This window comes from Bombus terrestris, chromosome 7 (assembly GCF_910591885.1).
Source record: "Bombus terrestris chromosome 7, iyBomTerr1.2, whole genome shotgun sequence".
Classification (NCBI taxonomy): Eukaryota; Metazoa; Arthropoda; class Insecta; order Hymenoptera; family Apidae; genus Bombus; species Bombus terrestris.
The window spans coordinates 22,795,185-22,810,658 of NC_063275.1; the positions used below are offsets into that span (position 1 = coordinate 22,795,185).

At 38.3% G+C, this 15,474-nt stretch overlaps 1 protein-coding gene across 1 annotated transcript; it reads right to left on the minus strand.

Annotated features, from left to right (window-relative positions):
- Positions 1-1,208: 1,208 nt before the first annotated feature.
- LOC105665949 (titin) lies at positions 1,209-11,729 on the minus strand. The gene is made up of 9 exons (XM_012310678.3): positions 10,980-11,729; positions 8,029-8,408; positions 7,306-7,528; positions 6,936-7,223; positions 6,596-6,723; positions 6,331-6,503; positions 5,660-6,032; positions 4,589-5,021; positions 1,209-4,196 (listed from the first exon to the last, which is right to left on the minus strand). The coding sequence occupies exons 1-9, from the start codon at positions 11,059-11,061 to the stop codon at positions 1,939-1,941; spliced, it is 4,338 nt and encodes a 1,445-aa protein (XP_012166068.3). The 5' UTR covers positions 11,062-11,729; the 3' UTR covers positions 1,209-1,938.
- Positions 11,730-15,474: the final 3,745 nt, after the last annotated feature.

The window sequence follows — 15,474 nt, forward strand, 5'->3', positions numbered from 1 at the left end:
AAAATGTTGACGGTTTAAATGGTGGAGATTCAAAAATTACAGACCGAAATGTTGAAGATTTAGATATTGGAAATGAAAATATCGAACATTTAAATGTCGAAGAACATGCAGTCGTCGCTCGTCTGCGTTAGACCTCAGACTCGATGTTGATGCGGTGTTGTTGTGATTTCACAGTGACGATGCTACTACGTGCTAATAAATATATTGCATATGCCTTTCGATAGATTTAGGCCTGATGCAAACAAACAATGCAACATAGTTGTAATATTGCAACATTCAGGCGGTATAACTCTACGGTTACGTACTTCTAATGGAGCAAAGCTCACCAGCGATATTATTATTAGAAATAATAATTTCATTTATTTCAATGGATTTTCGACGAATGAATCTTTCAAGGCATTTTTTCGAAATTCTTGGATTTTCTGTAACACGTGGTGACTTAAAACTGTTGGTTTGTAACTTATAAGCAAGTTAGTAGGACGCTACAACAGTGTCTGTTGCTAACGTAAATCAGCAATAACAGCAAGAAGAATGATTTATGAATCGCAAAGAGAGTGATTGACGATTACTAAGATAAAATGATCCGCTTGTTAAATAGTAGCGTATTGTTAGCGATGAAGTGTAATGTTATCTTCAAGGAACATAGAATGTTTGGCTTAGGACATAGTATATCAATTGTCTAACGATGTAGGATGTGAATTTTATAATTTATTCCTTTACGAAGGAAATATCTATAAATTTATTATTTATTTTTCTACAAATTTTATAATTGTTCAGTAATTGTCAGTCATTGTTTGATCTACTCGATAACAAATTTTAAAGTTACGAGATTTAAATAGAAATAATGGTATTTCCATTGTCACGATTTTGATTTTAAGGCTCGCTTTTGTCTTAACGTAGAGTGTCAGAATTAGATAAGGGACGACAGATTCTTGGCCAGCAGCGAATTGTCGTGGTCATGATTCGATGTGAAGTGGCTTTCCGCTAGATTAGTATGGTAAGCACACAGTGTACATAAATATTTCGATGTGATAAATTTCCAATCATTGCTGGTATTTAAAAAATGACACAAAAATGTACGAATTAAAAATATTAACGTAACATACATGTACGACAACATTCGGAAATAATTGAATTTCAAACGATGATTATATCAGTTGACTGAAATAAGAAATACATGGAATTGGATAATTGAAGAAAGAAAAGAATCGGTTTTAAATTCAACAGTTATGTACACATTTATTGCGAGTAAGAATATTCATAATAAATAGGAATAAATAATAATAACAATAATAATATACCATTATCGTTAAATATAATCTCTTAAAATATACTATTATCTTTGGTACTCGTTTGGTATAATTCCTCAATGAAATACAACGATTGGCTCCTTAAAAGCAAGGCACCATCGATAGGTACACTTGACAGATTGCCACGATGTATCTCGAAGTCTACAAACTTAAATCAGCACGCTGCAATGACGCTGCATCGAAGGTCAGGAATTTGATCTTCGAATAATCATCGTTCGGACTACGATCACCTTTTTGCAGCAATTTTCGCTTTCGAGAGTTGAGAATCTCTTCGATACTTTGATCTTCCGTGTATATAACAATTTTTCCTAGAACATCACTGGAATTCATTCGAATTTTTGCTTCAAACAATCCTGCAAATTTCTATTGCAAATTTCATCGTTGTTTTTCGTTCGAATCCAATCGAATCTTATTCTAAATTTCCCATCGCGAACTGGAAACGTTTCTACGTACTTCAATAGCAGATTTTATCATTGCTCTGGTTTCGAATTCGTTCCAATTTTTATCGCGAAGATATAGAAATTCTCGTGAATTTCTATAGCATATTTCGTCATTCCTTTGGTTCTGAATCCATTCAAATTTTATTGGAAATTTTCTGTCGCGAAGCGCACATATACAAAACAAATCATTATTGCTTTCGTTTGAACCACCATCCTTCCACCACTCTTCCCCTAATCTCTTCCGACACTCTTCTATAGAGCAACAACGCGATGAAAGGAATAGCCATAGTCTCCTTCTTAAACAAATAAACATAAACAGCCGCCAATAATAAAGTTAGGTCAGTTATATATCCTACCGTTGACCTAACGTTATGCTTGGCCTCTATTGCCAATTGTTCCTCGTTCAGCCGACTCTCACGCCAAGCTTTCTCAGGATACTCTCTCTTTGCACTGGACCCACGTCTGGAAGACCTATACTTTTTACTCTCAAGAGCTCTCTGTAAACGTTCCATCTTCAATTCCACCGGTGTTTCGGCTCTATTCCTGTCTCTAGAACTAGACCTTGAAGATGCCTTCGACGAAGGTTTCCTCGATCGACGAGGACCTTCATCGACAGATCTCTCTCGGACAAATCGTTGTTCCTCCGAGCCAGTTCTCGAAGGAGGTCTTCTATCTTGTGACGGAGCTCTGACTCTGGTCTTGGAGGAGGACCTTGAAGAAACTCCTCTTTCTACGGACACGTTTCGTGACCTCGATATAGGTGATTGGCTCCTTGAACTTGGTCTACTCGTTCGTTTCTCCTTTACAGGCTTCGTGTCCCTAGCTGGAGTCGTTCCTCGAGAACCAGCAGCTCTTTTAACCTGCGATTTCTCCTGTCTATCAACTTCGCTTTTCTTCGTCTCTTTCGTCTGTTGAACCCGTTGAATTTCTTTAACGCCCTGCCTTCCATTTAGTTTCTCAGAGATCATGCTTATTACAGCACGATCCTTTATCTGATTTAAATCTTGGTCCTCGGAAAACGAAGATCTTCTAGAGCTAGCTATACTATCTCCAAGCCTCCTCTCCTCCGAGCTTCTATAATTAAACCGATTGGAGTGTTCCCTGACGATCTCGGTATAGTGATTAACCATCGCCATTCGTGCCTCGATATCCTCCTCGTCGACCTCTTCTTCCGATGTAGTGGTCCTTGCCTTTGCCTGGATTCTGCGATTCTTCGCAGCTTCGCCAGCTGATAATACGCTGTCAGTGTCAGATTCGGACATGACAGGTACCTTAAGAGGCTCGGATGTGATTGGTGCCTTTACTTGTTCTTCTTCATTCCTATTCACAGCTTGAACATTCGGAGGAAGTGATTTCCTAATTGGTTTCTCAGGAGGAATCGGTCTACCAAAGCTGTTCAGTGGAATTGGCTCTTCTTTAGGCTTCTTCAGTATAGATTTGGGAACAACAGTAGTTGGTGATATAGGAGCAACTGTTTTAGGAGGCGTTGGTGGTGTGATATCTAAAATAGGTATCCTGTGAGGAGGAATCGATGGTGGTTCAGGTTCCACGTGTGGAACAGGCCTTCCTCTTGGATGATACGTGTCTTCTTCTTCCACTACCAGCCTGCCAAGAATTCTGGTCTTCAGAAGCTTCAAGTCTTCACTGTCAGCAGTGCTGACCTCTTCCGATGATTCTTCAGATGTTTCGATACTCTCTTCTTCCTCATCTTCTATTTCCTCTTCTTTTGTCTTTTCTTCTATTTGTGAGTTTTGTTTCGATATCGGAGACAAATTATCTATTTGCGAGGTGTCTGGGAACATCTCGTTGCGCGGAGTATCTCCATTGGCGCTGGGCTGCCAGGGTATCGATTCTTCTGGTGGTTTCTCTTCGACCAATGGTATGTTGGCGTCGTGCCACCTGCGCAATGGTATGGTCGTGTTTTCTGGCTTGTCCAGCCCCCATGAAGTGACAATTGGATTCTCTGAATCGCTAATTATATTGGGATCAGACATTGCTTCGACGTCTGGCAATAAATTAGGAATTAGTATTTTTAATGGACTTTTAATTTTTTCTGGTAGGCCTTCGCTTAGCCTTCTACGATTTTTCTTTGACTGCCAATTCATTAGAATTGGCGAAGTGACAGTAGGGTTGGATAGTCGTCGTTTAAAGATGTCAGTTTCCGTCTCGGTGGCTGATTTAGTTTCCATTGTTGCAGCCAGCTCTCCGGTTGTACGTTCCACTTGCACTTTTCTTTTGGCTACTTCGGAAGCTTCTTCGGCTGCCACTGCACGATAGAAACGTTCCATGGCACGTTCGTGAAGAAGTTCTGTGGAGCTCACTGCTTCGCGGAGGGTTTCGACTACTTGGTGTTCCACGCTGAACAGTTCTGGGAGGGAGAGAGACATGGGTGGCGGTATCAGGTCTTCGATGTCCTCTATGATGTTCCCTGTGATTTGAGGCGTTTCTGTGAATCGAAAAATTACTCTGAATTATTTTACTGCTCTAAATCCTATATAGCAAAACCCATCATTGATTTTCAGAATGAAATTTTTATTGATATTTTGCATTCTGACTGTTGGAAATGTATCGATCTTAATGTATCGATCTTTTTAAACTCTTCTTTTCTAATAGATATTCTTATCTTTAAAAATGTGTCATTTGATGTCATTTTTTAACATTTATATATATACTCTCTTTCTAGAATTGAACGAAGTATGAACGAAGTCTTAAAAATCTGATATTTAACGTATTGAAACCTAATGTAACTTTACGAAAACAGAAATTTATTTCATTTCTAAAATAATATAAATAAAATAATACGAATTCAAATAAAATCTTCAGAAGTAATAATCTCACCTAAACTCTTTCGTCTTCCAGCGATATCATCCAGTTTCTTATCTTGATCTTGAGGGTATAAAACTAGCATAAACTCTGAACTTCCATGTATAACAGTATCATCATCCTCCCTAGGAGTGGTAGGTGATGTTGCTTTATCATCTAACGAGTGACTTTTAACGATTTGTGGCTCGTCGACGATCGCCTCTTGATTCTTGAAATTTAAACTCAACGATGAACGAAGAGGTGAGTAACTTAAAGAAAATTCTTCTTCGTGTTGTTCTTGAATTTTAGACAACGGTGACATACTACGTTCTCTGGACATCGAAACTGATCGAGATCGTGATTCTCTGTACGCTAACCGTTTATTAGATTCTTCTACCTCTGGCGGTGTTACTGTTACGGTGGCAACAGTTATTGGCACTGATGAAGGCTCCTTATCCTGAATTAAGTTCTGTTTTAAACATAAGAAAAATTTCCATTTATTTACGAAATAAAATTTGTTTGGAATATTAGAACTAAATATTTATTAATATTTTAATCGGAATTATAATAGCATTTTATTAATTTATATTAAAATCTACTATCACTGTATTTACACATATCACAGAGATGACAGAGGAAAATATGAGAAATATATTTCGGTGATTTTTTCCGAAACGAAAAATTTCATTCTTTACTGTCCTCATTTTATTTTTTAATGTATCTTTCTCCACATAATGGGAAAAATGAATTTGTTAGATCCAAAGATATATCTTTTAAAAGTAGATAATAAATTCACAAAGTTTTATACAATGATATCTAAGAATACGATTAGAGTTATGGCAATTAACATTCCTCACATGTACCAGACGATTTCTAACTCAATTTTTCCAACGTTAGAAAAATATCTTAAATAAAACATCTTCAGTAAAATATAAAAGAATTGTTATTGCTATTTACAATTGTTCGTGCCAGTTTTATGCTACAGGTTTTCAAAGAACATTTTAAAAGCCATTTTAATATTTCTGAAATAAGAACAAGATTGAAATATAAAATCTCGAGAATTGTATCAGAATTAAAACCAATACAAAATAAAAAAAAGACACTTACCTCACTGCTTGGTAGATCCATAGCAACACTCGAACGAACCACGTGATTTCCAACCTGGCCTTCAACCTTTGAAATGGAATGATCCTTCGATCTGGCCGGAGGAACAGGTGGTGGTTCCGAATTGTCTACCGTGTCCAAGGCAAATTTCACCCTACTATCGGCTCTGGATGGTCGACCTGTGAGTCTCTGAGCTGATACTGATCTACTAGCTGGTCCAAAATGTACGTCATCATCTTCGTCCCGATTTCGAGTCTCGTCTCTTGTCAAGCTTCTCGTTCTTTGAGTAGGCACTGCGAAACTGACTTCTCGTTTCTCTCGCGATCTAATTTCTCTATGACTCTGCGACTTTCCGCTCAACGAGGGCGCCATTATGCTGAACATTCGAAGAAATATTTATTATTTAAGATTAGTAACACAGAAATCTTATTTAAGTCTAGAAATTGTGAATTATATATGTAAATTTTACTTTGCTCCACTTTGCACTTTTCTTCTTTTTTTTTTTGTAAAGAAAACGTGAATATTCCATCTCCAAAAAATGGTACTTTATTTAGAGCGTTCGGATAATATTTGCATAAAATAAAATAAAATTTTATAAAAATGGGAGAAACGTGAGTATTATGTTTCCAAACAATTTTACTTTATTTAATCGTTTAATTGTGAAACCAACACACCCTCTTTTTATATCTGGAATGAAGATTACGTCGCTCTCCTCGCTGGGCTCGCTCACACCATACGGATTCTCCGCTTTCACTCGAAATTTATACTCAGATCCTTCGATTAACTCGGACAACGTTGCTTTGGTCTGCCTACTCGTGATTGCCTTTAACCACACGTCCCAACCGACCTATGAAATAATTTTTGAAATGAACAAATTACCGATTAAAACTAAGCTGCATCTTTATAAAAACAATTCCAATATTATTCTTTATCACCAACCCTATAGTACTCGACAATGTATGTGCCAATTTTGCAACCACCGTCGTCTTCCGGTTCTGTCCACGACAGCGTAACCGATCTCCCCAAGGTCATCGTTACTGTCGCTTTTCCAGGTCTTGCGGGTCGATCTAAAATCGAAAAGGCAATTTACTTCACATTAAAAGTTTCATATAAAACATAATTCCAACTTTACATTTCTACAAATTGAAATAATTTACCTATTTCGATTACAAAGAGAACACTTGTCTTATTTATTAAAATAGAATCCAAAGTAATCTCAATTTTTTACTTCTAAGAACTTAAAATAATATATCTATATCGATTTATTTATAACAACAACCTGTTACAGTTACTAAAAACGACGACGTATCCTCTCCAAGCTTATTTATCGCCTTAACAGTATATTCTCCTCTGTCAATTCGTTTAGCATCAGGGATCTTCAGGATCGATTCACCGTCCATCGTTTCAAAAATGTGTCTTTCGTCGCTTGAAACCACTTCACCGTCGTGGTACCAAATCACCGATGCTGGAGGTCTTCCAGCTAATGACACTTTTAATCTAATTGTTTCATCTTGTTCGAAAAGAAGTCCATCTTCGTATTGACGCGGAAGTCGTATCTTTGGTGGTGCTAGTTTTAAGAAATATAATTTAAAATTTGACTTTATACCGATTTGCTAATTAAATCGTAACAGAGGAAGCGATTTGTGAACCTTCTAGAATCAGTCTCGCTTTGGTGCTAGCGTGACCAGCTCTGTTAGTGGCGGTGCATTTTATTTCTCCCTCGTCGTTGAGCGCGGTTTGATGAATCAGGAGAACGCTCCTGCCACTGTCCGTGATGATCCTCGTTCGCCTGCTACTGAAAATCTCGAAGCCATCTTTGAACCATGCGATTTTTGGCAGCGGAGACCCCGTAAATCGCACCACGAACTCAGCCTAGAAATAAAAATAAATAACGTAGAAGAATTAATATTATTGTAATTAATACTCTATTTATAAAAATGAATAAATCAGTCGATCAATCAATTACATATCTTGAGCTCTTTTTCAAGAATAATATCATAATATCAGGATATTATCGCGTTAACAACAATTTATCGTCAGAACTATCAGGATTCGAATGATACAGCGTACGTAAGTAGCTTCGTCCCTGCCATATCTTCCCACATTCTGCGTATAATAGATTGTTCATGTTCGTATACTTGGATCTAATTAATTGACAGGTGAAATGCCAATAAATACAACAGTGTGATAATACTCTTTGTAGTCACTATATGTTATCAACAACCCAATATAACCTCAATCCTAACCTCAATCATCTTTCTATTGGAATAAAAATCAGCATTAAATTTGTTCAATTACGTTCACGTTTAGTTGGTTAATTATAAGAATGAAAGATTCTTTTTGGACGATTTAGTTGCAATAGAAAGAATTACCTGCTCATTTTCGAGCACGGTGGTGTCCTTGACTTCAAGGTCAAAGTGGGGCGCGGATGAAGCGGATCTCTGCAAGGTCACAGTCAACGGATCCGAGATCTCGCTGGGTCGAGACAAACCAACCGCGTTCTGAGCCCTGACCCTGAATTGGTAGCGCCATCCTGGTTCGAGGCCGCTCAAGGTCAGTTCCGGAAAGGTGCAAAGCCCTGGTGTGCTGCGTACCCAATGCTGCGAGCCGAGCCTTCGATGTTCGACCAAATAGCCGACAATGGCCGAGCCACCGTTACTTGGTGACCTCTCCCAACGAATAGCAACCACATCCGGCTGCGATTCGTCTGCCCCTGGTATCAAAATTGGCTTTCCTGGTGGCGCCGGAAGCCCTAAAATCACGGAGAGCAATGCTTTCTGTATCTTTTTCATGTCATTTATTCGATGCTTAGCAAAAGAATTGTTAGAGTTTTATTATTACTTTCCTTTTATATTCTTAATAACTTATTATTAGTTCTCCTTGACGTTCTTAATGAGTTATTGTTAGTTCTCTTTGGTATTCTTAAGGGTATTGCAGTTACAGTTTAAAAATAATTAGTGAAAGATGATGTGCTGTTATTTCGAACAAAATACGAATAAATACATATTTTTGTTTAGCGATCAATGATTTGTGAATAATTATATTTGGTAATAAGAATCAATTATTTTTGCGAATTCGTTGATGGATGAAAATATGGTAGGGTTAAATTTGCAAATTTCGTTCGATAACGTCACTTTTCGTGGGCCAGTTTGGTTAATATTTATTGTTAGTAGAATCATTAGCGACTATCAGAATCATTAGAATAACCTGTAACTCTAAAAAGACAGCGCATTAAGTTATCCCATTTTCACATAACCTCCACATTGAGTATATTTAAAAGCATCTATGAAATCTACCATGATGTTCTTATTTGTCAAAGCTTCATCAAATTCCTTAAATTCGTTTTTCAAACTTTGGGATCGGGTCATGTGGAATTTAGTAACTCGTTTTTTTTTTTTTTTTTAAACGTTTGTTTACTTAATATGCTATTTTGAACATAACATGGCTACCTGCTATCGCTTCATCTATATGTTGTGAATTCTTTTCTTTTTTTAATTCTTTCTTCGATAATACTTGGTTACATTAAAAGTGAAAAACAATGAGAGTTACGGTATATTTTGGGGAAATGATTCATTAGCCTGAATAATGGTATTTAAAAGAATTCCTCGGTTAATAAGTACACAGAAAGCTCGCACGTGCCAGAACGATGCTCGCATATGCGTAGAACACACGTTCTCTAATACAGGTCCGCAGGTGGCGCTCCCAAAATAAAATTTGAAAGTGTTTGGCAATCCTGGGGCCGCTGCTTCGTTGTCTTCAGGTCGAGAAAAACTATGCGAGTTTGTGATGTTGGACACCGGCTCGACGTGTCTTCGGCGCTCTTTTACAACGTGCCTATCGTCTTTGAATCGATTCTGTGTCTATCCAAATGTTGTGACAATCGATTATCATCAAGCATATGTTTGAAGAAGAAAAGAAAGAGGTTGTAAATACTTGGTCGTTTTAATTGATCATTTATAGCCGTGTTAAACATCATACTAAGTTGTTAACGACTTAGTTGAAATTATAGATCGAATTTTATAATTCTTGGAAAAAATTGAATCGTTTAGAAAATTGTAATATTTGTAATATTTCATTAACGCGTATCGTTATGCTACAAATGCTAAGAATCAAACTGATTTCTTTAAAATCTTCTATTTTTTGGGAAGAGTACATATATTTTTCCAAGAATTAATTCCTCAAGCGTATAAAAAGGAAGATTTTATTTTTATGAGAAAAATGATGTATACATACGTAGGTATTAGATGTTAAAGTTAATTACTCGTCAAAGGATTTTACCCACTGAGAAACGTTTATTCGTATTAATATTCCATACATCTTCTAAAATAATATTTGAGTCGAACAAAAATTAAACATACACACATACATCATAAAAGATTAGTAAGTAAAGTATTAATGAAAGCGATTATCTTTAAGAGATTAATTAACGAGGATATTACGTAGATTCTCATTGATCCTCACAGATAATTGGTAAGCATGATACAAAGTAGGCAAAAATATGTTTCATCCGATAGATTGTATTTTCATTTGTTCCTTCCACGCTGCCTGCCCATCGCTAACCGACCCACCATCGGCTATTAAAATAAACGCCCTCAACGCGTACGAGTTAATTTTGGATAACCGGTTGATTTGATAGTAAATAAATACACGATCTTCGAATAAACCTCCATAGAAGCTGCCACTGACAGAGATACAGTCTCTCGTAGACTATCACGGAAAATTTCACCGATATCCTACCAATCGTATCAACAATTTTCAATATCGATCAACATTTCACCCTCTGTAACAACGTGACGTAGAAAATCGACGATCCTACTGACCTAATGAACTTGCTGATTAGCCTAATTCCTCGTCCATTACCGATCACTCAAACGTTGCGCGGGCATGACAGATCTGTCGGCAGAAGCAGCCTAATTTTAGCTATCATCCCACTATCGAAGCAAGCCAATCGAGAGACAGGCACACTGAGCATCGTCACACTCGCCACACCGTTACCGGAAGCTCTGTGTCACCGCATAGAGCCCACAGTCACCATATCTCACGTTCCTTCAAACACCTCCCAGGCCCTCCATAATTTCATTCGAAAAGTCCGAAAGCTCTAAACTAAATGAACGAAAAATTGACAAAGAAAATTTGTGGAAATGCATCATGTGCAAACTAGAAACTTTTATTCGTCTATCGAGTCTCGATCAAGATGGCGATCGGTTGTCGCTGTTCCAAATGACGCGTTCTAACGATCTCATCCCTCGAGATCGGTTCGCGAGACATCAGACGGCACAGTTCAAGCAACGTAAACGCGTTTGCACAGAAGCAATGTGTCTACCTGATCCCTCCCAACGTGGTCTCCTAATGGCAGAGACTGGCTGACTTTTGGAGTAGTGGCTCTTCGTGGTGGCGTTGCCCATGATCGTTCCTCCTCTTCCTCTTCCACGTCGAGCCCGGCTCGACGATCACTCCGTTCCTGGCCAGTTTTTCGACGGTTCTTGGACCATCGAGCGTCGAAAGATCCTCATCGATCGACCGAGAGTTTCCGTGGTGATCGGTCGAGGAAAGTGGGGAAAGCCCTCGAGGTGTCTCCCCGAACTGTCTTTCGAACGATGGCTGAACCGAACTCGCGAGAGAGTAAGAAGAAAAGAGAGAGAGAGGAAGAACGTGTTCGGCTCGATATAGCACGAGGCTCGGTGCAGCACTGCCGGACCTCTTCGTGGCCGACGACCGTGGCGACGCCAGCCTCTTCGGGCTTCCTCCTCGAGCTATCTTTGTCCCACTGTATCTGGCCTCTTTGTTTTTGGCCAAAATCTCTCGAAATCCTATGAAAACAGCCACAGCTTCGCTGTTTAACGGCTGACTCTGTAGCTACGGTGATTGAAATCGGCTGTTTCGATTGTTGCCGAGTTATATAACGTGTCTCCTCGGTGAACATGACCGGACGTTGCTGACACCTCCTGGGAACGCGGGAGTTAAGAGTACAATCGTCAGAGTGTTTGAAATGACCAATTTGTAATTTTTGTGGAAATATAGATACCCAACGCGTTTCTTTGGGGATTTACGACTCTTATAAGTGTTTTTGGGGGTGATTTGAACGATATTTTGGAAATTTGACGACGAAGGTTCTGTAGAGATTTTTCTGAGGTTTAATATTTCGCTTGAGGTTCGTCGAACGTTTGGGTTAGGTTAGTTCGTCTATACATTATGTATTTTGTTAAAGTATACCCTTTGTTCTGATTTCTTTGATACAAGTTTCGTATTATATTCGTGAATAATTCTAGCGATAAAAGAAATCAAGTCCGACAAATAGATCAATGCTGTTGCTTTCAAGTTCGAGTTACTAAAGCGTTTGATAATTTTGACGATAGTTATTCCGTGTTATTATAAGGGGAATACATTATAAATTTTGTGCTTGTAGAATTTCTACTTTATCACTATTCACAGATTCAATGATTTTATAATATACAAGGCGTTCGAAAGCCACACAGATCACCTCCATAAATTCACAACTACAGAAAAGTGGTGGTGTTACAAATATTGCTTTTTAAATACCATAGAATTTACTATCGTTTATGTCATCTTGTTGCTACGAGTGAACTTAGGAGAGCAAATATTAATTGTTTCATTTACGTAATGAGATTACAAATTAATAAAAGGTGAAGTTGACTAGTCGGTACAACTTCTCGTTCAAAGGCTCGTATAATAACGTCATATATGGAAAAGTTATGATAATTAAGCTCTAGCTATATCCTTCTCTGTGGAAAATTTTAAAATTCATAAGGAGCATCCATAATCTCATTTTTTTTATTAGAAACAGTTCTCCTAGCGTTTGCGAAGCTGCATTTCCGGTGACGTAAAGAAGTGCACGCGTTCGTGACGTCACTGCCCGATATTCTTACGCCCTGTGCTCGCTTCCAACGAGTCGATATCTCCCTTTGTCTTTTTTTTTCCTCCTATACTCCCACTGGAATGTATCATACGCTTATATTTACGAAGGCACACCTTGCTTTTCACGCTGTTTGGTCAACGCCGGTCACTGACCTTGCCGTTCGCGCGTGCCATCGAGAAAAATAAAATGCTTTTGCATTATGCATTAATTGCTAAAGAGCTCCAAATCAGGGAACAAATCGCTGGCATCGCGTATAACAAGATTCTCTGTTCCGTTCTTGGTTTTAATTAACTCGTACGGTAACGCGAAGTTATGGTTATTAGCGTGCCTTTAGAATTTTTATTTCTCTTCTTATTCACAGATTCAAACATTCTCTAGTATAGGTACGTATATAGTAATAAAGTTGTAATTATTCTCTTTATGAAAGGCTTCAGACCACATAAGGTGGATTTGTAATTCATTTTAAACAATATTTTTAAATAGAATTACGCGTGAAAATGTTATAAAAATCGAGTATATAATCGATCTTTAAAAAGAAGAGAAAAGTTTTATTATTTATTAAGTGGGAAATTTTTCATTGAGAGAATAGAAAGAAGAGAGAAGATCAAGGTTTATATATGTAAAATATATTGTGTTTTCAGTGTGTTACCACATAGTTAGGTATCAATTTACACGAATGCCGAAAGAATTTGAGGTTTCGTGCTGGACACGGGAACACGATTCCATCGTCCTTCGTAGTCATCTTGTATACCTCGAAGTGGGACCATTTGACATCTTGTACTGGTCAACGATGATGACATAAAAATGAAGACGATCTTAATTTCTTTCAGTGGTGGTTAAAAGATCTCTTACATTATTTACTGTTATTTTTTAATTTATAAAGGTTTAAGATTTATTTTTCAAATAATAAAAATGGTATCGTATTTTTATAGCATTTTTGTAAGCTAATTATTGACGTGGATAAAAACATTTATTCCTGTAATTAATTAGCGTGTTGAATATTTGTAATGATAGATAATTAGTAAAAATGGTAAACTTTGTATGGCTTTGTTCTCGGGTAAGTTTCACCAAGTACACAATAGGTCCTGAGCCATTCACGATTGTGCCCCGGGTTGAAATATTTTACCAGCGTGCGTGACTTTAGCAGAAGAGGTCAATCGCACCTATAAATCATGCTGTAAAGAAATATTTTTCGCCAGGGCCACGAGAAACATATTGTAGCTTGAACGTCGCGTCGGTGACTTCATTGTTTGCGATTTCTGTCTTTTTGGAAATATACCCGCTGCGAATTCTTGTGGCTTCAAAAAAAAAAAAAGAAAAAAGAGAAAAAGAAAGAAAGAAGAAAAGAAGAAGAAACTTTTTAAGAAATTTTTGTTATTAACAAAAGCAAGTCTGTGAGAAAGAATAACGCATAATTGAGCATCCACATTCACGAGAACCGATTAAAAAGTCGATTTTGACAACTTCACTTTATGTGCAAAATTTTTATTTATTGGAAGAATTAAACTTGTAAGAAATGGCATATTAACAGAGTTTGTTATTAATACAAAATACGTATCTTTCTATTAAAAGATGGTCCAATCTGCTTATTCTGTCTTGAATTATTTTTAATTTATACACGAGATTTGTTTGTCCAACTTTTTAGCATAAATACCTTGTTATGTAATACTTGGAAACTAACAGGAAATAAAACTAAAAAGAATTAAATGACGAAGGTAAATCAAACACCGCCTTCGTATCTAGTCGGAAGAACAAAACTCAACGTCGATCTTCAGCAAGTCGAACCACAAATTCGCAAAAATTACCAAAAATTATCTAATCAAAGGGACAAGACTCGACATCAACTTCCATCAAACCGAGCCAAAAATTATCTTCGTACTCGATCAAAAGAAGAGATCTGAATGTCAACCTGCGTCAAATCAAGCCAAAGATTGCCTTTGTACCGAGTTAGAGGAACAAAATTCCTCGGGGAGGAAGACTCGCTCTCGATATCGATCTCTGTCAAACCGAGTGGAACAAAGCAAAACTAGAAATCGCCTTAACATCCAGTCGAAAGAAGAAAATTTCCGATCGACCTTCGCCAAGTCAGACCAAAACAACTCCATCCTCGTCCTAACACATTCTCCATCGCAAGCACCCTAACTTCTGTGTCGTCCTATCGAATGGCTCGTCTAATTAAAAATCCGCTCTCGTCCTCGTACGCAGAATTTGCCAGGCACTGGCCATTTTTTCAGTTGCGGCCGGCATTTTCGCGGCACGTTCACGCGGGAATACAAAAGAGGACGCGACTTCTCGAAGAAAGAGGTCGCGAAGGCGGGAAAAGGAGACGGAAGAGCACGAGGAAGAGAAAGGAGAAGGGGAAGACGGTTAATCGGTGCCAGAGTACCGTTGTACCTGAATGGAGCAGCGAGATGGCTTTCGGTTTCCCTGCAGCCTCCGTCGCAGCTGCAGCTCCGCTCTCCGCGTCTCTCTTATCTATCGCGAGTGCGGCTTTTTCCGTGGACACGTGACTACACGTGTGTGCACGCGAAAGCGCGCGACAGTTTTTCTTTTCGCCGCGAATCGACCGCGTTACGCTCTACGCATTTCCGCCTCCGATTCCGCCCGGGGGACGACCGTTTCCAACCACGTGCACCTGCAGCTGGAACACGAGGACTCGTGCAACAGCTGCTAACGCCTTTGCTGGCTCGTGCTTACCGTTAACGCGCTATAGTCAAGACTATGCGTCGATTCTGTGAGTCAAAGACGATTCTAAAGAGCGGGACATTTTTCAGTTCGTCTGGTAATGACACGATTTTGTGATGGGAAACGACGAGCTGAGAAGCTGGGTTTGGGCATGTTGCTCGATAGTTTGAAACAAGGGTAGTTGTTGCTTTTGTGCGATGGTGAGAATACTTGTGCGCGAAGAAGAATTTAAAATCTTTGGACTTTTTGGGAAGGA